At 36.9% G+C, this 23623-nt stretch overlaps 1 protein-coding gene across 1 annotated transcript in view; it reads right to left on the bottom strand.

Moving 5' to 3' along the window:
* The window catches only part of LOC132159346 (carcinoembryonic antigen-related cell adhesion molecule 1-like), a 165453-nt gene extending 142142 nt beyond the window's left edge, over window positions 1-23311 (bottom strand). Inside the window, exons 1-4 of the mRNA XM_059568858.1 lie at window positions 22815-23311; window positions 16421-16750; window positions 8611-8946; window positions 8066-8383 (exon numbers count right to left, since the gene is read on the bottom strand). Of these exons, the coding sequence (XP_059424841.1) occupies window positions 8066-8383; window positions 8611-8946; window positions 16421-16750; window positions 22815-22854 (1024 nt within the window). The 5' untranslated portion in view covers window positions 22855-23311. The remainder of the gene's footprint in view (window positions 1-8065; window positions 8384-8610; window positions 8947-16420; window positions 16751-22814) is intronic.
* Between the last annotated feature and the right edge of the window lie 312 nt (window positions 23312-23623).

Consider the following 23623-nt stretch of genomic DNA (forward strand, 5'->3'; position numbering starts at 1 on the left):
GATAGATAGATAGATAGATAGATAGATAGATAAAAAGATAGATAGATAGATAAAAAGATAGATAAAAAAATAAATGGAATAAAAGACAAAACTTTGGTGGTTTGCTCTTTAATGGTGCAAAATGGCTTCCAAATATCTGTCCACTGTAATGACAAAAAGCATCAGAGGGATATATATATACATGTAGATAGATATATACATACATCTTTATTTGAAGATGTTTAGAGCATGTGAACTGAGTGTGTGTTGGGGGAGGATTCATCACCAGATCATCAGGATGAGTGTTTTCAGCAGACAGCAGCGGACATTAGATCAGACTTTACACTGAACCATTAAACAACATGCTTCACACACTTGTTTTTTTCTGCTTGTTCTGTTTGTTCTGGATGAGTCTGATGGGTAAGTTTTAAAAGCATTTATCCTGAGTATTTTTGTTCAGATTCTAAGATGTACTTATTTTGAATTAATTTGTCTGTTTTAATTTAGAATTTTAATTTGAAATTTCCAGGGCTTTTATCATGACTGTACATTTCTCTCGATCAAAAAACCATTGAACTACTTTTACATTTCAGACGACTAATGTTAAATTAAATATTTGTATTTAAAAAAAACTGTAAATGCAAATTCTTCAAATTCTAGCAATTTCTCAACAAAAAAAAAAAAGAATACTCCAGTGTTAATCACAAATAACCACAATACATGATATAACTTCACACACTGATTGTCCTCTGGATAAGTTTAAAATATATAAAGATCACATGGTGGGTTCATGGTGATCTGTGTTTTCACGTATTTCACCTTTAACTTTGCTTCTGTATCTGAGCTGCTGTTCTGGATGTTATTCAATTCATATTTAAACAATTCAATTTTCAACTGATTTCAGGCTTTAAAACCATCAGAAGCTTTTATTTGTTTCTGTTGATGTTTTTCAGGTGTGTTTGGTGCTGAAACAAATAAAATACAGATGATGTCTGTGACGGAGGAAGAATCTGTTACTCTAAACACTGATGTTACTGAAATACAGGAACATTACAACATAGTGTGGAAATTTGGAGGAGACGATGTTTTGAAAACTACAGTTAAAAAAAAGAATGAAATCTTTAGATGTGATGTTCTTGATGAGAGATTCAGAGACAGACTGAAGGTGGATCATCAAACTGGATCTCTGACCATCACAAACATCACAACTCAACACGCTGGAGAATATAAACTAGAGATAAATGGAGCAAAAGTGATATCAAAAACATTCAATGTTTCTGTCTTTGGTGAGTAGAGATCATATATGATGACCCTGAAATATTCTTATTTTGTTAATTATTTACATGTTTGATAATTTTATATTTTGAGATCACAGACACACTATCTAACTGTCATCTAAACACTCAACATGATTAGATTTATCTGTATTACTTTTATTCTCTCATGTTTTCAGCTCGTCTGTCTGTTCCTGTCATCAGCAGTAACTCTTCCCAGTGTTCTTCATCATCTTCATCATCTTCTTCACAGCAGAATTGTTCATTGTTGTGTTCAGTGATGAATGTGGGTCATGTGACTCTCTCCTGGTACAAAGGAAACAGTTTATTGTCCAGCATCAGTGTGTCTGATCTCAGCATCAGTCTCTCTCTACCTCTGGAGGTGGAATATCAGGAGAAAAACAGCTACAGCTGTGTGATCAACAATCCCATCACAAACCAGACAACACATCTGGACATCAGCAAACTCTGTCACACATGTTCAGGTACAGCAGCGGTTTTATGATCTGATCTTTGTCTTTAGTTGTAGGTCAGATTCATTCACTTCTATCTTTAATCTTACAGTACTGGACCCACACTCTCCTCCAGAACAAGATTCACTTCTAGAAGTCCTGATCTCTGCCGCTGCTGGATCTCTGTTGATTGTAGCTGCAGTCGTGATCTTCTGGACCTACAGGACGTGTACAAAAACAGACAGAGAAGGCAAATGTTACCTACCTTTTGTTACGTCATATTCATAAATGCTGTTGTTAAAATTAAATATTTTGAATTAATTTATTTAAACAGTTCAGACTTGTGATGAAGAATTAACTTATGCCGACACAACGTTCTACAAAAGGAATTCACAGAAACTGGTAAGATCTGAATCTCTACATTTAGTCTGTGCATTATTATTTTTATTCAGTCAGATGTAGATCTGTGTGCTTGTGTTTTTGTCTGTATTATAATCTGTCACATGCATTAAACACAACAGCATCAGCCATTTAAAGCTCTAACAAACAAACATGAAATACATTTAAAAAATAATCGAACAAAAGAAAACATTTCCTCACATAAATAAAAAAAGACTAGAACACGTTAGTGTTGTCCGTTGCTAGTATATAATGTATATTACCATGAGACTTTTATGCCAGAGTCAGCTAAAATCAGCTGAAAATTGAATATATATAGCATTTACTCCAAATATAATAAGAGCACACATTACTATCTTAAGGGTCCATATTACTATAATTAGCACCCTAAAATATTATTACTTAGTTTCAATATTTGATATTAAAGAAAATGTGTACAGTTTTGAAAGATTTAAGATTTGTGTTGAGTCACTAATTGATGAACAGAAACTCTGGACCCTAAAGCAAAACAATTGAGAACCCAAACGCCATCTGCTTCACGTTACCCTCGCAGCCGGAGGACCACCGTATCACTGTTATTAGAAAACATAAATATAATTTCGTTTTGAATCCCAATCAATTTTCAGGATGCCACATTTGAAATAATTTTATCAGTATTATATATTGTGCAATATGTTTTTGTACAGAAAGTTCAAGAGGAAGACCATGTGACATATGCAACTGTCAACACGAGAAAATGAGCAACCTTCAGGCTTTTGAGTCCCAAACACACGCTCAGATTCAGAGTCTGTGCATGAGTTTTCAGATTGGTAAGAATGAGCACCATGCTGCTAGCATCATAGTATCATCGAAACAAGAGGCTCACGTGATTAGCAAATTCTAACATTGTAAATCTGAATCTAAACATTCTCACATTCTAACATTTTTCATGTCATATTGTCATATTTTTAATATTCTCAATTTTTGTCCATCCACTGAAAGTCTGTTTTCAAACGTGAAAGACTTCTTTGATGTGCGAGAACAAACTTCACTGGTTTCTGTGAATCAAGCGTGCTGATTTGAGCTTGCACTGACCATATTTGATCAGCTCCATGTGCATTGATCAGTGTTTGTATATGAATGAAGTTTAAATTAAATCTGTGATCATGTCTTATTAGGAGAACCGCTTGATTCACTTTTTGGGCGGGGGGGGGGGGGGGGGGGGCTAAAAATGAGATGTATAGATCAGATGAGGAGATGTATATCTTTATAAATGTAAAATGTTCATGAAAACAAGTGGAAATGAACTGCTTCATTCTGTGAAATGTGGTTTGGTAGACGAACATCTTCTTCATGAGAATGTGTCTGCTGCTGTATGTTTGTGTTTGATGTCTGTTCATGAGTTTGTGTCTGACGTGTCTGGGTCTATAGCATGTGGTTGAAGTGTGTTTTTCCATTTCTGACCATGATTTGAACAGTTTGACACATTTCTCTTCTGTACCCAAAACAAAATAGATTCTCTCCGATCAAACAAACATGTATTTTGTGTCTGTGAAACATGAACTTGATTTTCAAGCACGTGTGCATCTCACTTTTTATTTTATGAACTCATGCTGTGACCCTGTAGACACGCTCTGCTAGTTTTAAGAGTTAAGAGTTATTTGCAACGCTTTCACTGATAAACATCCAGAACTGTAAGGACAGAAAGACCAAATCATCCAAATTTTTCTTTTTGCTCAGTCAAATAATACTGATTGTATTGAGGATATTAAGGTTCACTATCTGTTGTTTCCCATTAAATTTCTTTATAAAGACAACATCAAATATTTTATATAATTTGCCTAACATTTAATTTAAGTGTGTACTACAAGCAGTGCATAATATACAGCTGGAACGTTTTGTAGTGTCAAATTCAGGAATAATAATAATTTAAAGGTGAAAGTTGATTACAGACTGAACAGAATAACTCTAATAACTCAGTGTAAGTTAGTTCAGTTATCTCTGAATACAAACAGATTCCTGCTGTTATGAGTCAATCAAATGTTTAATGACAATGACATTTATTGCAGAAAACACAGATCGTTCAGATTGTATAATAACATGTATAAAAATGTTTACAAATATATTCAAAAATAAAAAATCAGACGCTAAATGCATACACATAAAAACAACACAATTGTTTTGATTACAAAAAAATGTAAATGGAAAAAATAAAATTTGGCAGTGAGCACAACTAATCAGCAGCAGTTCAGAAAATACCACTAATATTTTGTTTGCAAAGACTATATGTTATTGTTTCCCTGTGATTCCGATTTCCACATATCAAAGATTAGATGTTTTATTTCCTATTTCATCATCCAAACACAAGCCACATCATTAATGCATAAAGGCATGTGACACAACATAAAACAATCTCAGTGCACTCTTAAAAAAAGAAAAAAAAAAAAAGAAAAACCTTTGGTCTTGTAATTTTCATAAAAAAAATTTAGGTGATAATTAAAAATAGTGTGTAATTTATTTGTTTTCAATAAAGATTATGCTTTTTAATCTTATTTCTGATATGCATCACCACAGTGTTTCCCATACATTAATTTATTTGTGGTGGTTGACTTCACTGAAAAAACATGAGCACTGCACATTTCAAAATCAAAACGTGTCGAGGGCGTCTTATATGAATGCATCTCAGATGATAACCAACTGTCTTCAGGAAAGTTTCAATGGCATTTTCATTTTTAGCTGATAAAGTATCGTTCATGAGCGAAGCTCAAAGCGCCTCCTGCTGGCAGATTCAGTTTGCATTTTCAGTATTAAAGCCTGTCTCAAGCTACATGAGTTTGTTTTTGCTATTTTTTGAATAATCCTCCTACATTACCAGTCAAACGTTTTTTTGAAGAGTAAGATATTTCATATTTTTATAAATTCTCTTCTCACCAAGCCTGCATTTATTTGATACAGCAAAAGTACAGCAAAACAGTAAAATTCTGAAATATTTTTACCATTTAAAATAACTGATTTCTATCAGAATATAATCTGAAATGAAATTGATTGCGGTGTTTAAAGCTGAATTTTCAGCATCATTACTGGAGCCTTTGGAGTCACATGATCCTTCAGAAATCATTCTAATAATATTCTGATCGGTTAATATAGAAATAAAAGGTTAAATAGACTTGGCAAATATTTTTTTTATAAGTTTGTAGGTCCAGACATCTGTTGTGAGCATTATTTAGAAAGTGTTCAGATCAATATTGGAATTATATCATATCGACCAAAATTAAGAAATATATTGTGATAAATATTTTGGCCATTTCCTCATTTTTTAAAGGAGTAAAGTAATAATAATAATAATAAAATAAGGAAAGAAAAGCTACCCATTTATTTTCAGAGAATTAGATCAATTTCCCAGTTTTATTTTAGCGGTCATTGTTATTTCCCTGCATGCTTTGCAAATGGCTGGATTTGGAGAGTAAAATGTTGAAATTAAGCGCTACTTTGTGTTTTTGAGTAAAGGTGAACATTTATTAATATTTAATGTTCAGTTATGTTTGACATTGAAAGATTTTCTGTTATGTTAAAGTTTCTGTTTTTATCATTGTACAGAAGAGTAGAGCTCATAACTCAGACAAATACAAACAAAATCACAGACTTTTGACAATTAACTTAAAATAATGAGCACATTTCACTAATACTATTAAAGTCATTGTGTCACAGATTAAATATTTTAGGGCATTTTATATGATTTATACAGGTAGATTACATAAAAAAATAAATCAAGCTTTAAAATTTCAAAAACAGTATGTGCAATATTGTTACTATAATTATTTAGAAAGCTCATACCATTTTTTTAAGTGTAAAAGATTTCAGCTATGAAGTAAATTATTTTTCAAGCTGGTTAACTCTGGTTTGGGGTTCTAGTATAAAGATGGTTGATCTTATTCAGCAAGCTGCCATTAAGATAAAAAAGCTCAATATCAATTAAACAACACTTACAGCATCAGTAGTACAGAGTAAACCTGAATACCTGTCTGACTTCCAGCAGTCTTGGAAAAGAGCACATTAGTGTACCTGCTCTTTTTTGTTGTGTCTGGGCAACATATAAGCATGTAAACAGCCAATGCTAGCAGCTATAAGTGAATGTCCCCAAACAAAACTAAATAACTGGGATGTCACAGCATTCATTAATCAAGTTCTAGAAGCTAGTGTGTTGAGGTGAAATTTCACTTTGTATTGGTACGGACTCCTAAAATCTTGGTATGACTGTCTTACTATGAAGTGAGGAAATCTTTCTCTTTCCTATCCTCTCTTCATTGCCCTTGAAAGTATCAAAATAATTAATAACGTTAAATCTCATTGACGGCATCAGACTCAATCTCATTGTGATTAGAGTCATTGGAAGTGTTTGTCACTAGAGCATCAGTGTGATTAATGGTCCTCTCATGAGCATCATCCATCAGTGGAACGTCATTCTGATCAGGAGACAAATCATTAACACCATCAGCCTGTAAGAAAACAGATTCACAGAAAATTGGAAAATACACAAAATTACACAGTCATCCTCCGTACTTCAGTAATATACAGTTGTGGTCAAAAATATTGGCACCCTTGCACTTTTTCTTTTTTATAATAATAATAAAATAAAATATTAAATACAATTCTGATAATAATATAATTGAATAAGCTATTGTAAATATACATATATTAATATAAAATGTATCCACACCATTGTTTGTTATGAAGTAAAACAGTAAGATCAGTGCTGTCCTGATGAATCAGTTATTATTGGTGTTTCAATGTAATGATTTCTGAATCAAACTGCAGAAACATGTTTCCAACTCAGAGACCTGAATCAGATTTGCAGGTAAACTGATTCAGTGCTCATAGTATCTTACCTGATCATTGTGCTGCTTCTTGGTGTCTGTTTGAACAAGAATAACAAACTTAATTAAACACACTACTTTTGTTAATTAAAATTCTCTTAACACAATTTCCTTCTTGTTAATTCAGCTGTATGTGTAATCAGAGCCGTGTTGTAACTGATTACGTGTTATCTAAATTACATAATCAGATTCCAAAAATCATTATAATAATTAAAATGTACTTTAAGTGTGCACCTAACACTAGGAAAATACATGTCCATACATGATCAGGACGGTAAATGACCCAAATCTGGAGTGCAAAAATCATGATTGGTACATTCCTAATATTGACGCAAATTAACTGGTGAATCATTGTTTGAACAAGGTTACATAAACTGTATGAAAGAACCAGTTTCGCAGAAAAAGATAAAAACAAAATCAGACTTACCATTGCTAGACTGGATACTCTTCTTTTCTTCTTACTGGACAGTGCAGTAAATAAAGAGACATCAGCAGCAGGACACCAGCAGCAGCACCAACACATATTCCTGCTACAACAGCTGGAGACAGACCTGCATCTGAAACAGATAACATGAAGCAGTCCTCATTACTAAAGAGCAACTGTTTTTATCCATGTATTTTTCCAAGTACACTTCTCCTGCTTTAGTCGTCAGCTGATATTGATTTAACTCATAAATGATGAGATCTGGAGGGTTTTGAAGAGAAGCAGATTAAACAGCATCAAATTACTGTGAGCTGTCAGAAAAAGAGACTGATTTTAAAGTTAACATTAGTCTTGTGCAGAGCTTTTCTTGGTTGTGTCACTTCACATGAAGGTGACGATCTCAATCATAGTTTAATACTAGGGCTGCAAACTGGTGGAAGTTTTCCAGTAAGTTTCAGGAACATTCTAGAAATTCTGGAAACTTTCAGAAATTGTTTTATGTTTCCAGAAATGTTCCAATCCATTTGATACGGAGTCAAAACTCACTTTTCCCAAACACAAAGAAAAAATGGAAAAAAATTAAAATTCCACAATGAAAAAAAAAAAATTATTGGGTTGAAAAAAAAAATACACCATTTAACTATTTTGAAATTGTTCAAGGGACCTAATCTAAATTATACTCACCAGTGACATAAATACTAAAGCTCTTTATGATGCTGAATCTGCTGCTGTTGATCTGTAGTTGATATTCTCCAGAGTCTGTGGTTCTGGTGTTCATGATGGTCAGAGATCCAGTCTGATGATCCAGCTTCAGTCTCTCATCCCACTGAACATCTGTACAGATCTTACTCTGATCTCCGTTGACAACAGCAATGCAACTGTCATTAAAATACCACTTCATCAAATCATTTGGGTTTTTTACTACAACAGGAACTAATTTGACAGATTCTCCCTCCTTCACTGACTTTCTCTTCATCTCATCTCGTTCAGCAGCAGGAACATCTGAAACACAAACCAACCGATGACTGTAAGGATATTTAAGCCAAAACATCAAAGAACTATGGATTTGAAATTGATTTATTCATGCTCTTTAAAGTGCAACATGTATCCCTTTTGTACACGTTATAAATTATTTCATTATTTGAAATCCTCATTCAAACAAACTCCTCATTCACATTCATTGTCATCTTTTAAATGTGCTCAATCATTAAATGTATTAAATGGCTCACCATGAAAAGTAACACTAAAGGTCTTTTCACTGCTTCTTCTGAAGCTGATGATCTTTAATTCATAAAGTCCAGAGTCTGTGTTTGTGATGTTCATGATGGTCAGAGATCCAGTCTGATGATCCAGCTTCAGTCTGTCTCTGAATCTCTCAGTGCCTTCATTACACTGAACATCTGTACAGATATGACTGAGATCTCCAGTGATTTGAGCGATGCGAGTGTCATAAAAATACCATTTTATATCTTCTTGTTGGTTTGTTTTAACACCAGTGTATAGTGTGACTGAATCTCCCTCCATCACAGACACTGACTCTCCATCTGCACCAGCTCCAGATGCAACTAAAGAAATTAACAGTTCATTATAAGCCAAATAATGTTATACAACAGTAAAGTTCTTTGAAAATGATTTTCTACAGATCATAAAGATTGCGAGCAAAGAAATACACTCTTAAAAATAAAGGTGCTTCATGATATCATAGAAGAACCTTTTGTCAGAATAGTTCTATAAAGAACCTTTAACATCTGAAGAACCTTTCTGTTTCACAAAAGGTTCTTTCTGGTGAAAGAGTATTCTTCAGATTATAAAAAGGTAAGAAAGAGATGGTTCTTTAAAAAAAAAAACCTTTGACTGAATGGTCCTTTGTGGAACCAAAAATGTTTCTTCTAAGACAGGGATGGCCGTGCTCCTGATCGCGAGTCCTGCAAAGTTTAGCTCCAACCCTAGTCAAACACCCCTATCTTTAATTTTTAAGTGATCCTAAAGACATCCATTACTTGCTGCAGATGTGTTTGATTAGAGTTGGAACTGAACTTTGCATAAATTAATTAAAAACATTTTAATTATGTCACCCTTTTATGCACCCACATGTGGAAAACGCAATTGAACATACAATTTGCAATTGCTTTTGAAAAAGGTCCTGAATATTCTTCCATAAAACATAGGGTAGAGTGTGGGAATACGTCTGTAGTAACGTAAATTACACATATTCACTTTCAGAACTGGTTTAAAAGATGTAAACATTTATAATGCAATATTATCGAGCACGTATGAGATGTTTGGATAAACGCTTCTAAAACTCAAATAATTTCGCATCGATCATCATTTTAATGGTTGATTACTCCAGATCGTAACATAAAAAGTCTTACCATTAGCGAGTAAAGACGACACTGAGATCAAAATAAACCGAAGCATTTTTCACAAAGATGATATGACAGCAGATTCCGATTAATTATCCCTTGTTTGTTTTTCTTCTTCTTTTTTTTAATTATCATGAATTACTGCTAGCTGCTTTCTGTTCTTTTCGGTTTGTTGTGCTTCTATTTTGTTTCGCGGTCTCTTTTCAAATTCTCCAAGTAGGGGTAACTGCAGCCTGGACCAATAGGCTTGGCAAAAGGTTGGCGTGCCGAAAGGTTTCTCATTGGTGGAAAGAAAGGTAGGAGGTGTGGCAAAAGGTTTAGCGAAAACTGGCTGGTTCAGAAAGCGATAAATTAAACACATAATCCTATAAAACCAATTGAAATTCATCCAATGTAAAAACAGCGTCAATGATGTAAACAATATTATTTTAAATTACTTTCGAAAGTACCTTCAAAACGGCTTACTGACGTCATCACCACCCCATGTTTAGGTCTTAGTTTATCAATAATCAAAAACAGATTACAATTATTTTTGAGAATACAAACGTCTCTTAACACGGTTAGTCGCACTTGCTGTTCTTAAGTTAAAGTCATTTAAAGTCAGCTGTATTTGTTAACATTAGTGAACTAACAAGAACAAACAACGTACATTAACTAACCAAGTTTAATAAATACTGTATCAAATGTATTGCTCATAGTTAATGTTAGTTAATACATCAGTCAACAAATGAAACTTTATTGTAAAGTGTTACACTAGAAAACTAGGTTTTGCCTGATAGAGAAAAATTAGTAAAAATTAAAAAACTAATACATTTAAAAATTAGTCAGAAGAGTTTAGTAACCTTGTTTTAAGTGACATTAACCAATTAAGCAAACAGACACAGCTTTATCCACTAAAACATTTATTTAGCTTTCAGTTTCAGTGACCAATTCAAGTAAAAAGATAGATAGATAGATAGATAGATAGATAGATAGATAGATAGATAGATAGATAGATAGATAGATAGATAGATAGATGGATAGATAGATAGATAGATAGATAGATAGATAGATAGATAGATAGATAGATTCTGTAGTCCATAGAACAGAATCCAGCAAACTCTTTGTCTGAATAGAAAGCTGTGAAGATGCCCTTCTAAACAAATGTTGAGAGATTCAAACAAGAAGTAACCAATAAGTAGAATAAAATATCCAATAAAAAAAGAAGCGCAAGTGTCTGAGAGTGCAAGTCTGTAGCCAGACCCTTCTCCATTATATTATAATACAACTGTACTACTGACTCTTCACTGAGTACCAGAAGTACATATGCTTCCTGTGCATGGTTTCTAAAAGAATGGAATCAGAAAAAAGTTGACTGGCACTCTTCTATAACACAGGTTATACTAATATTTAAATTTACATTTATTCATTTAGCAGACGCTTTTATTCAAATCGACTTACAAATGAGGACAGAGTGGAAGCAATCAAAAACAACAAAAAGAGCAATGATATATAAGAGCTATAACAAGTCTCAGTTAGCTTAATACAGTACACGTAACACGGGCTTTTAAATAATATAATAAATAAAAAGAAAACAGATAGAATAGAAAAAGAATAGAGCAAGCTATTTGGTTCATGTGCATGTACCACTGCAGCATGTCGGGTTAACTTCAGAAGAGTGAATGTCCTTCGAGTGCACTTTGGTCAATGGTACAGACAAGGCATGAGGATCTAATACAAGAGGCAAATCATTCAGAGTAACGTTACTGGCAGTGCTTGTCTCCATCTTCTAATGTTGACAATGTGCCTCTGATGGAAAGTCAGTGTCTTTTTCAGGTGTGGTGGATATGCAATGTTGAAAGCAGAATACATCCAGAAGGCTGTTATGAAGCTTCATCAAGGCTGGTGCACTGACACACATCTGTTCCATCTTCTGTCACCACACTGAGCCCTCGAACTATGATTGACATTTTACAGTCAGTATCCATCAGGTGTATGGTAGGAAAGGTGTAGCCCCTTTCATAAAATAAATAAATGAAAACACCCCTAGTACAATCGGTTCTAATGATGAGTGATGGAAAAACCTGACCTTCGAATCATTAAGAGCCTGATCAACTGAATAGATATATCAATATCAACATAAGAACATGTTCAGTTGACTTCACATGGCACGCTGAATTAAAACATCCTGTCTAACTATAGCCTATAAGTGCCCAAATAAATAAACAAAAAGATAACCGTCATAAGGGAGCATGACCCGGGACTCCATTAAAAAACACCCCCCACTCAATGTTCAAACCAAAATTACACCCTTGACTGTAAATAATTGTATTATTTTATAATTATATTAGTTTTATAATTATGTTAGTTTTATAATTATATTAGTTTAGAATTTTATCAGGTCACACTTTATATTAGGTGACTTTAACTACTATGTACTTACATTTAAATTCAATTTGATACAATGCACTTATTGTGTACGTACATGTTTTTACATTGGACTTTTATTTTTTTTAAAACCTGCATGTTACATATGTTACTTACTGTAACTATATTTATAATTAAACTGTGACTCATCCCTAATCCACCTGAACCCACTCTGAAACCCAAACCACCGAACCTGTTCCTAACCCGAACAGCAGCAAAAGTGTTTCGCAATACAATATGAGCACAATAAGTGCACTGTACTTATTTTATGTAAATAAATAGTAGTTAAGGCCACCTAATATAAAGTGGGACCTTTTATAATTATTTTTAAAATAATTATAATTAAGTAATAATAAAATAAATTCTTACCACTGTTCTTCATTCTGAAACTAACTTTTCTGAAACTTTTTTTTTTTTTTTTTGGATATTCACAACCACAACCTTATTTTTAGTACGCCTTCTATAGCATTTCTATTCCCTAGACACGGGACACAATATAACATACACAGAGAACTTCAGTATACACAGATATCACAGATCTGAAACTGTTGTAAACTTAGTTTTTGGAGATTAACCCCCGGAGTCAGTTGGCCCTGCCTTACTTTCCCTGTTTAACAAATGCTTACCAACTGGTTCGGTTACCGCTTGCTTGAAATTGGCCTCTGGTACTCTTTTGCTTAAGAAGCCTTCCTTAGACATGTCAGTTTTAAACAACTACCGTCCAATCTCCGTGGTCCCTTTTATCTCTAAGGCACTGGAAAGATAGTGTTGTGTCAACTACAATTTTTTCTGAGTACTAACCAGAAGGCATGGTGTGTCCTTCCATTTTTATGCTGATGATACACAGATCTATCTGCCTATTAAAAGAAACGATCCTTCAGCCATCGATTCACTATTTACGTGTCTTGATGAGGTAAAGTAACAGATTCACCCTCCTTCACTGACTTTCTCTTCATTTTATCTCGTTCAGCAGCAGAAACACCTGAAACACAAACCAAAATCTTTTTTTTAAACTACAGAACATGAAAGAACCATGGATACAAAAGCAATTACTCACAGAAGCTTAAACACATTTAAATGACACGCAAGCAGGCTATATCTGTCTTATTCATTTTGTTAATAAAAATTAGATGTTTAATATAGGCCGCAAATTTGTCATTGTACTATTTTATGGCTGATGTGTTTTAATGAAAAATTAACCAAAAACTACGATCATTTTAAAGAAAGGGCAAATACAAAAACTGTTTTAATTATTTTACAACATGGGTATGTCTTATTTGTTGTGTTAATAAAAGTTTTATGTTTAATATTGTCATGTACACTGTAAAAAAAGTCAGTAAAATATACAGCAAAACACCGTCAAATTCCAACGGTAATGGAGCGTAAAACCAAAAACTTCCTTTTACTTTATTAAATAGATTGAATAACCGTTAATTGTGAGACTGGATAAAACTTTGTTTTTTACTGTAATAAAAATGTTGAAATTATAAATATTTTCTGTGAAAACAAATAAATATGCATACATTTTACAATTAAATATTGTAATGTTGAAAATGTCTGAAAAACTTTGATTTTACAGTATTATTTGAGTAAAACTACATCTTTTGGGGTTGTGCACATTGGAATTCACAAAATAAATCTGTAGATTTTTAAGCAAACAAAAACATCCATTTTTACAGAAGCAAGATATTAAAAAATAGGGTCCATCGTAATAATACCACCAGTAAATACCATTTAAAAAAAGCAAATATCAGCAGTAAAAGACAATAAAATTGATAGTATTTTTTATTTTAAAATTCAGATACTGGTATACAGATTAAACTGTCAAATTTACGGTAAAATACCGACAGCTGAGGTTGCCAGGAATATACCGTGAAAAAAATGTGGAATCTGTAAAAGGCGATACGGTATACTGGTTTTGTAACCCTAAATTTTACATTAGACAACGTATTTTTTAACCAAAATCATGGTAGAAAAAAACAAATATATTTGTCAATTATACAGTAATTTTATGTAAAAATGCAACTCTACATAGCTTTTTACGGATATTCGCTGTAAAAAAAAGTTATAATATATACACTGTAAAAAAAAAAAGTTGCATCAACTTAAAAAAATAAGGCAACTTAGTGACAGTGACTAAGTGACATTCAGCCAAGTATGGAGACTTATACTGAGAATTCATGCTCTACATTTCACCCATCGTGCACACACCCTCATTTACACTGCAGCGCCCAGGGAGCAGTTGGGGGTTCAGTGGCTTGCTCAAGGGCACCTCAGTCGTGGTATTGCCAGCCCGAGTTTCAAACCCACAACCCTAGGATTAGGAGTCAAACTCTCTAACCACTAGGCCACAACTTTATATTATTCAAGTTGTCTAAATACATTTGTCTTTCTTTGCCACAAAAACAGCGTTTTAAAATACACTGTTACAGCAGCAAGCGAAACTAACACAAGAAGTAACTGGACCAAGATCCCAACTAAACCAAACACTTTCCACCACAATAGTGACTTCAAATGAATCAAATATCAACATTTAAACCTCTGTTAATTCTCAATAAGAGCTTCTCTAGATGTCTGATAGAAATAAAGTCACATAACCTTGTAAGGAGGATCTGTGAACATCTATATCGGACGTACACAAGACATAAAAAACATTTTTTTAAAAAGACATCATAAAAACATTCTGTCTCCTCAGTGGACATCTTTTCAACTTCTGCAAAGACATAAAAAGACGTCCACTGGACGTAATTTTGCCCAGTGGATTAGGTTGATGTTAAAATATGCAATATAGTAATTTTCACGTAATAGTTCCTTTAAAAACAAACAAAAATGTTAAATATGTGTGACATCATGCCACAAGACTGCTAACGTATGAATGTATAATTAACACTGGATTTATTTAACATGCATTATGTACCATGTGTTGAGTTCAGTGTAAAATGCATTGAGTAAAGAAATTAATATACAAGACTTGGTATGTCCTTGTGCTTTGGACACAAACTTTCAATAATAAAAAAAGTTATTTGACCCGTGTTATGGTCTTTTATTTATTTAGACTATTTGAATAATGTAAAGTTGTGGCCTAGTGGTTAGAGAGTTTGACTCCTGATCCTAGGGTTGTGGGTTTGAAACTCGGGCCGACAATAACACGACTGAGGTGCCCTTGAGCAAGGCACCGAACCCCCAACTGCTCCCTGGGTGCTGCAGTGTAAATGATGGTGTGTATGTGTGTGCACGATGGGTTAAATGTAGAGCATGAATTCTCAGTATAAGTCTCCATACTTTGCTGAATGTCACTAAGTTGCCTTATTTTTTTAAGTTGATGCAACTTTTTTTTTTTACAGTGTATATATTATAACTTTTTTTACTGCATATATCTGTAAAAAAAATTGTTTACATAAAATTACTGTATAATTGACAAATATATTTGTTTTTTTCTACCATGATTTTGGTAAAAAAATACGTTGTCTAATGTAAAATTTATGGTTACAAAACCAGTATACCGTATTGTCTTTCCACAAAAATATTCCACTTTTTTTTTTACGGTATATTCCTGGCAACCACAGCTGCCGGTATTTTACCGTAAATTTGACAGGTTTTTTTTAACAGTGTAGTATTGCTGATGTTGTGTGTGGGATTTTTTTTTTCATTAAGAGAAATAGTGAATCAACCTTAAGTATTAATTTTTTCCAAGAATAGGAAAGATCTAATGTTCAATTCAAGTTTTAAAGATCAAAATAAACGCTGCAGATGCGAGAACGCGAGATTGGTTGCTGCTGAGGTAAATAGACGCTCTTGATCTTTCTGTATCTTACGGTATCTTTGCAATAGCTTTAGAAATGTTTGTTAATTCTTGATTTGGGTACAATCAGAGGTGGACAGTAGTGAAGTATTTTTACTCTGCTGTAAAAGTGCTTTTCAGGTGTCTGTATTTGTTCTTAAATATTAAAGACAAAACAAACAACAACTTTTATTTGTAAAAAGTATGACTTTATGCTTTGGAATGTAGTAAAGTTTTCCAAAGAAAAACACTCTGATAAACTACAGACACTTTTTAATTAACTTGAGTTACTGTGTGCCTCTGGACAGCACAGACATGTTACAGGTAATAATATGATCAAAAAGTCATGAGGCAACAAACGACAGTCAAAGTTTAACCGTAATGTAAATCAGAGGTCATGATGAGAAACTGACCTCTCTACAAAACACAGCTGCAGAATGTCACTGTCTAAAGACACACAATGATGTGCTTTAAACATATATGACTCACCATGGACAGTAACATTGAAGATCTTGTCACTGCTGCTGCTGCCGGTGATGATTATCTGCAGTTTATAAAATCCAGAGTCAGTGTTTGTGATGTTCATGATGGTCAGAGATCCAGTCTGATGATCCAGATGCAGTCTGTCTCTGAATCTCTCAGTATCTTCATTACACTGAACATCTGTGCAGGTCTTACTGGGATCTCCAGTGATTCGAGCGATGCGAACACCATTATAATACCATTGCACTTTGTTGTCTTTGGTTTTTGTAACATCAGTGTGTAGAGTGACTGAATCTCCCTCCATCACTGAAACATCTATCTTCACAGCGGATGCACCTGCAGAAACAATAGAGAATACATTACAACAATTGTGAGACCAAACTATACAAAATCAAAACAATAAAACAAAGATGGAATTGACAGTGCTTTAAGTTTCAAGTATGTCTATTGAACAGCATTGTCCAAGTAATACTACAAAATTGTAACACCCCTGGGTATTTACACATTCACTCATCAAAAAAAAAAAAAAAAAAAAAAAAAATCACTCCATTTGTCTCCCGGATCACATCTTGTGAATCCACATTTCGATTCATGCACACTCACTGTAATAAAGTATTATTCAAGTGGCATCTCATAGGACTTACAGACATTCAGATTTTAGTTTTTTTTTTTTTAAGTGTTTATTTGTTATCTCTTTTTAGTCTCAGACAGGTTTGTTAAATATTTAGTCAGGTATAAATGGAAGAAAAAAAAACTACTTGAGATTGTTCCACATTATTGAGCAGGTCACAGTTCTCACGCAATATGTGGAGAAAGAAAGATCTTTCTGAAGATGAAAAGCACACAATAGTCTGCAATAGGCATGAAAACAACTAATATTTTTTGAAATCTGAATACAGACTGAAACTGGAACTGTCAAAAGATTTAGGAGTTATTCAGCAACATAAGAGCTTCACTGTAAAAAGTGATTTTTTGAACTTGTAAATAAAGATAGCATCAGTTAAGTAAATTTTACAAACAAATACTATTTTGTCTTTTTACTTCAAAATATCATGTTTAATTCAATAAGCTACTTGAGGTTTCATTCTTATTTATTTTACTTAAATACATAAGTAAATTCAAATGGAACTGCCTAGGTAGAAATGAAAGTTAAAACTCATAAGTATATTTTACTTAGAACCGTTTGTTATGTTTACAAGGATTCTTTAAGTAAATATCAAAGTTATGATCCCATATTTCCCATCAAGAAATGTGGCATGAATAATTAAAAATGTACACTGTTTTATGGTTGTTTTTGTTGTTAGTTGTTTATTTTAGTTGTTAGTTGTTGCTTGTTTTAGTAACATACTGTTTTGTGACACCTGGAGTTTATTTTCTATTCAAAATGACCCATTGATACTCAAACACTATTCACTGATTGTCACCGTCATTGTGTGTGGTGTACCAAGTATTGAGGCCCCTGTGTTCATTTGGCTATTCATTGTATTGAGTGGGCATATTATCTTAAAATGATAATAGGCTGTATACATGCTTACCTGTATGTTTGCAAGTGAACCAAATGCTTAATAGCACAGTGATTTACCAGTGTTACATTGTTAAAATAAATTGCATAAAGTCGCAGAATTTATTAAATTCAATGGTTAAGTTTTACTTAAAATATATGAGTGCAATATTTGCAGTAATAAGCATTAGGCTACGCAATGTAAAATTTACAAACAAAGAGTCAACAAAATTAACTGGGAATTTCCAAATAAACTTAAATTAAAAATGTCTAATTAAACCTACTAATAATTATGTTTAGGCTTTTACTTAGCAAATGTTTGTAAATTTACTAGAATTATCTGAGTGAAAAAACTTAGCAAGCTTTTTTCAAGTAAATCCTACTCCACATTTTTTACAGTGTTGTTTTGTCAGTTTTGCGTGCTTATAGAGTCACTCACGTCAATGGCATGTCCCATTTTAGGACACAGTCGAAAGTATAAAGTGGCACATTGCACAACGTCTCAATTTTTGCAGATTGGCTTTAAAATAAGCTGTTTTTAGACTAACGAGAAAGTTTTGAGTTCTGAAGCTTAAAGGATGTTTTATAATAGAAAGATCAATGGAATGATTTCTCAGTTCTTGACCCCTTTAAACAAAGTAAGCTATTATATTAGCCTAAACAAAAATCATACTAACAAAATTTACACATACAGTTCTAAATCATATGATGTCACCATATCCTGGTAAAAGTTCACAAAAATGTTTTGTTTAGAAAACATGTCATTTTCAGTCCAACAACTTATTTTTTCCAGTGTAAAGTGATTAGAGCTGACTGTGACGCTAACAATGGAGGACAGGAGGCAGATGCAAGTAAAGGTAGTTTATTGACAGGAGTAGTGATGGATGAATGCTGGTGAGTGACGCAGGAACCACGATGGCAGCACAGACAGGTGGGTAGGTGATTTGAGTGCGTTGGTAGCGATGGCGGTGATGGTAGATCGGTGATCGGCGGTGATAATCCGTGAATGACTGTGAATATCCAATGAAGACTGAAGCAGGACACTGAGCAAGGACAGGAACACAGGAGCACGAACAGACATCGACACGAGGACCTCAAACAATGATCTGACAAACAGGAGACGAAAGACAGGGCGTTAAATAGGCAGTTGGAATGAGATGCACCTGCCGCTGATCAGGCGATCAGTGGCAACACCCACATGAACCAATCAACATGACATAACATGACTACAGCTGGAGACGGTGCATTCATGAACCGTGACAGTACCCCTCCTCCTAAGGACGCCTCCTGGCGTCCCCAGAATCTCTTACCTGTTGATTGTAATCATCGATAAGGGAGTGATCCAGGATGTCCCTAGCAGGTACCCAACTTCTCTCCTCCGGACCGTAACCCTCCCAGTCCACCAAGTACGGAAATCCGCGTCCCCTCCTTCTAGAGTCCAGAATACGATTTACCAAATAGGTGGTCTCCCCATCTACGAGACGCGGCGGGGGAGGGACCGGGGTAGGCGGATTAATGAGAGAATGAAATACGGGCTTGATTTTGGACACATGAAAGGCGGGATGAATTCTCCTGTACGTAGGAGGGAGTTTAAGGCGGACTGCCACCGGACTAATGATCTTGGTGACAGTAAACGGGCCAATAAATTTGGGAGCCAATTTATTAGATACGGACCGGAGAGGAATATTCTTGGTTGAAAGCCACACCTTTTGACCCACGACGTATACGGGAGGCCTAGACCGGTGGCGATCGGCCTTGGCCTTGGTGCGCGCCCCCACTTGGAGTAGAGTCTCACAGGCTCTGGTCCAAGTGCTGTGGCACCTCTGGACGAAGGCGTGAGCGGAGGGGACCGCAACTTTGGATTCCATACTGGGAAAAATAGGTGGCTGGTAACCTACACTACACTCAAAAGGAGATAGGCCCGTAGCTGATACTGGTAAGGTATTGTGGGCGTACTCCACCATAGACAATTGTTGGCTCCAGGAGGAAGGATTCTTGGAGACCAAACATCGCAACACCCTTTCCAAATTTTGGTTGGCTCTCTCGGTTTGACCATTGCTCTGGGGGTGAAACCCTGAGGACAGACTCACTCCCAGTAGTCTACAGAATTCTTGCCAAAATTTAGCCACAAATTGGGGTCCCCTGTCGGAAACCACATCTATCGGGAGGCCATGTAAACGAAAGACGTGGTCTACGACGGTCAACGCTGTCTCCTTGGCTGAGGGTAATTTGGGCAAGGGAATAAAGTGGGCCCCCTTCGAGAACCGGTCCACCACGGTTAAAACTACCGTGTTGCCCTGGGAGGGCGGGAGGGCGGTAATAAAATCTAGAGCGATGTGGGACCAGGGTCTCGAAGGAACCGGCAGCGGTTGGAGTAACCCATCAGGGGGCCGATTGGAAGTCTTACCAGTGGCACAAACCGAGCAAGCCAAAACAAAACTGTGAATGTCGCGAGCCATAAGTGGCCACCAGAATCGTTGCTTGACTAAAAATCTAGTACGGTTAACCCCTGGATGGCAAGCTACATTCGAGCAATGTCCCCACTGGATAACGTTGGACCTTAATCCCTCCGGCACAAATAAACGGTTCGGTGGGCACCCGGGCGGAGGCGTTACCCCTTCTAAGGCCGTTCTGACCTTCGATTCGATCTCCCATGTGAGAGTGGAGACCACTAATGTCTCAGGAAAAATACACTCGGGAGTGGACGGGCGTTCGGAATGGTCAAAAATACGCGACAAAGAATCGGGTTTGATATTCTTGGAACCCGGGCGGTACGAGATAGTAAAGTCAAAACTTCCGAAAAAAAGTGTCCACCGAGCCTGCCTGGAGTTCAACCTCTTGGCGGTGCTAATGTACTCTAAATTCTTGTGGTCAGTCCATACTATAAAAGGAACCCCCGATCCCTCTAACCAGTGTCGCCATTCCTCCAATGCCATCTTAACTGCCAACAATTCTCGGTTACCAATATCGTAATTTCGTTCTGCCGGAGATAAACGATATGAAAAATATGCGCAAGGGTGGACCTTGTCGTCTAAGGGAGAACGTTGAGATAACACCGCTCCTACCCCCACCTCTGATGCGTCGACCTCCACCACGAACTGACGTGTAGGGTCAGGGGTAATCAGAATAGGGGCTGAAATGAAACGGCTCTTCAGTTTGGCAAACACAGCCTGAGCTGTGTCCGACCACCTGAACGCAGTCTTGGCGGAGGTCAAGGCGGTCAGAGGTGCGGCTAGTTGGCTGAAGTTGCGAATAAAACGCCGGTAGAAGTTAGCGAACCCCAGAAACCTCTGTAGGGCCTTACGGGAATCTGGGCTTGGCCATTCTACCACAGCCTTAACCTTCTCGGGATCCATGCGTATTCCCTCAGTCGACACGATATACCCCAAAAATGGAATTGACTGTGCATGAAATTCGCATTTCTCCGCCTTGACAAAAAGCCCATTCTCTAGCAACCTCTGAAGCACTCGTTGGACGTGCTGCACATGTTCCTGGAGAGAAGAAGAAAAAAGGCCAGGGACCTCCGCCTCTCCTTCTCCTCCCGGGAAAGCCGAGCTCGCCCTACCTGCATGGGCTCGTGATCGTAGACGGGACTGGCCACGTCCCCGCCGCTGAACCGCACGTCTGCCGGTCCCCTGGATGGGGTGTTGAGTAGCCCCCTCCTCTCCATCCGTGCCAGACGTGCATCGACCCGAAGGGCCAGCTCAATAAGTCCATTGAACGACGGGGGAAGGTCCAGGGCGTAGATCTCCCTCTGGACGCGGTCAGCCAGCCCATGCAGGAACATGTCCCACTGCGCCTCCTCGTTCCAATGGCACTCCGCCGCCAGGGTCCGGAACTCGATGGAATAGTCCGAGACGGATCTCTCGTGCTGGCGTAACTCCGCCAGCCTCCTGGCCGCCTCCCGTCCTGCGGCGGCCCGATCAAAGACCCGTCTCATCTCGGCGGAGAGCGCCTGGAACGAGGCGCAGCATGGGTCCTGGTTCTCCCACACCGCTTTTCCCCACAATGCCGCCCTCCCAGAGAGCAGGGTCAGGACGAAGGCCACCTTGGCCCTCTCACTGGCGAACGTTCTAGGCTGGAGGGCAAAATGCATATCACAACGGTTAAGGAAAGCTCTACAATAGTCGGGTTCACCTGAGTACGCTTCCGGAATCGGGAGGCGTGGTTCCGGCTGGGAGGGGGCCTCCGATGGTGCTGGTGGAACAGGCGGTGTGAGTGGCGCAGTGGGAGCTCGTAATAGCTGGAACTGTTGGGTGAGCTCGGACACCTGCGTCACTAAAGCCTGAACCGCGCGACCAGTGTCGTTAAGAGTCCGCTCCTGGGAGTCCATCCTCCGAACACTGGCGCTGAGGAAAGCTTCAAGGGAGGAGGGTTGATTACTCGCTGCCTCCATGTTGGTCAGATCGTTCTGTGACGCTAACAATGGAGGACAGGAAGCAGATGCAAGTAAAGGTAGTTTATTGACAGGAGTAGTGATGGATGAATGCTGGTGAGTGACGCAGGAACCACGATGGCAGCACAGACAGGTGGGTAGGTGATTTGAGTGCGTTGGTAGCGATGGCGGTGATGGTAGATCGGTGATCGGCGGTGATAATCCGTGAATGACTGTGAATATCCAATGAAGACTGAAGCAGGACACTGAGCAAGGACAGGAACACAGGAGCACGAACAGACATCGACACGAGGACCTCAAACAACGATCTGACAAACAGGAGACGAAAGACAGGGCATTAAATAGGCGGTTGGAATGAGATGCACCTGCCGCTGATCAGGCGATCAGTGGCAACACCCACATGAACCAATCAACATGACATAACATGACTACAGCTGGAGACGGTGCATTCACGAACCGTGACACTGACAAGCTGAAAGAACAGAAAATAAATGATATCTTACCAGTCATGAGCAAAATCACTGTCATCCAAAAATAATTCATTTACTGCGCTGTCCTTCTGAGATAATAATGCATTTTATGTGGAGATAAAAGCTGAAGTTGATCAACTGTCAAAAACAACGCCTTTACCGACAGAAATTAAACCGAGAGTAACACCTGACGGAGTTAAAGTCGGAGATTGGAGGAGGAAATACTCGTTGTCGTTGTAGTTTTCGGAAATTTAACGTCGAGGTAGTAAAACACAGTATCCTACAGCGTCACATGTATACAGCATTTGATTAAATAAAAAACTTAACTAGATTTAGGCTACGATATTAATAACGTTGGGACCGCGTCATCGCAGTAAAGGCACAGGTGTACTTCCTCGTTTCGCGGGAATGAGACAGAACTGCGCGTGAGTTTCTCCAGGAAGAAAGGAAGAGACCTTATTTCATTCTGAATGACAAGACTCCACAGCAGAGTCACTACAGCAGATGGAGCTGTTGTTAAACTTTTCCAGTTAGGGCTTCATAAGGGGTTTTCTCCAACTCAACAGCCCTGTAATAAAAATAGTAAATTAAATGTAAATAAAATTACATTTAATTCATCACAAGAAAGTAATGTAATAACCACAGAATAAGCAGAAAAAACTGAACAAAACCTGACTGAGTTGTGTTCCAAATGAAGTAGGCTACTACACTGCGCTTACACTCACCTCTTTATGAACTGCTTCTGTTCAGCTGCTCAGTAAAGCAGCTAACCAAAGAGCCACTCGTTACAACTGAGCTTTACAGAAGAGCATCTCTGAATGTTCAACACGTTTAAAGGTGCC

Source organism: Carassius carassius, chromosome 16, assembly GCF_963082965.1.
Source record: "Carassius carassius chromosome 16, fCarCar2.1, whole genome shotgun sequence".
Taxonomy (NCBI): Eukaryota; Metazoa; Chordata; class Actinopteri; order Cypriniformes; family Cyprinidae; genus Carassius; species Carassius carassius.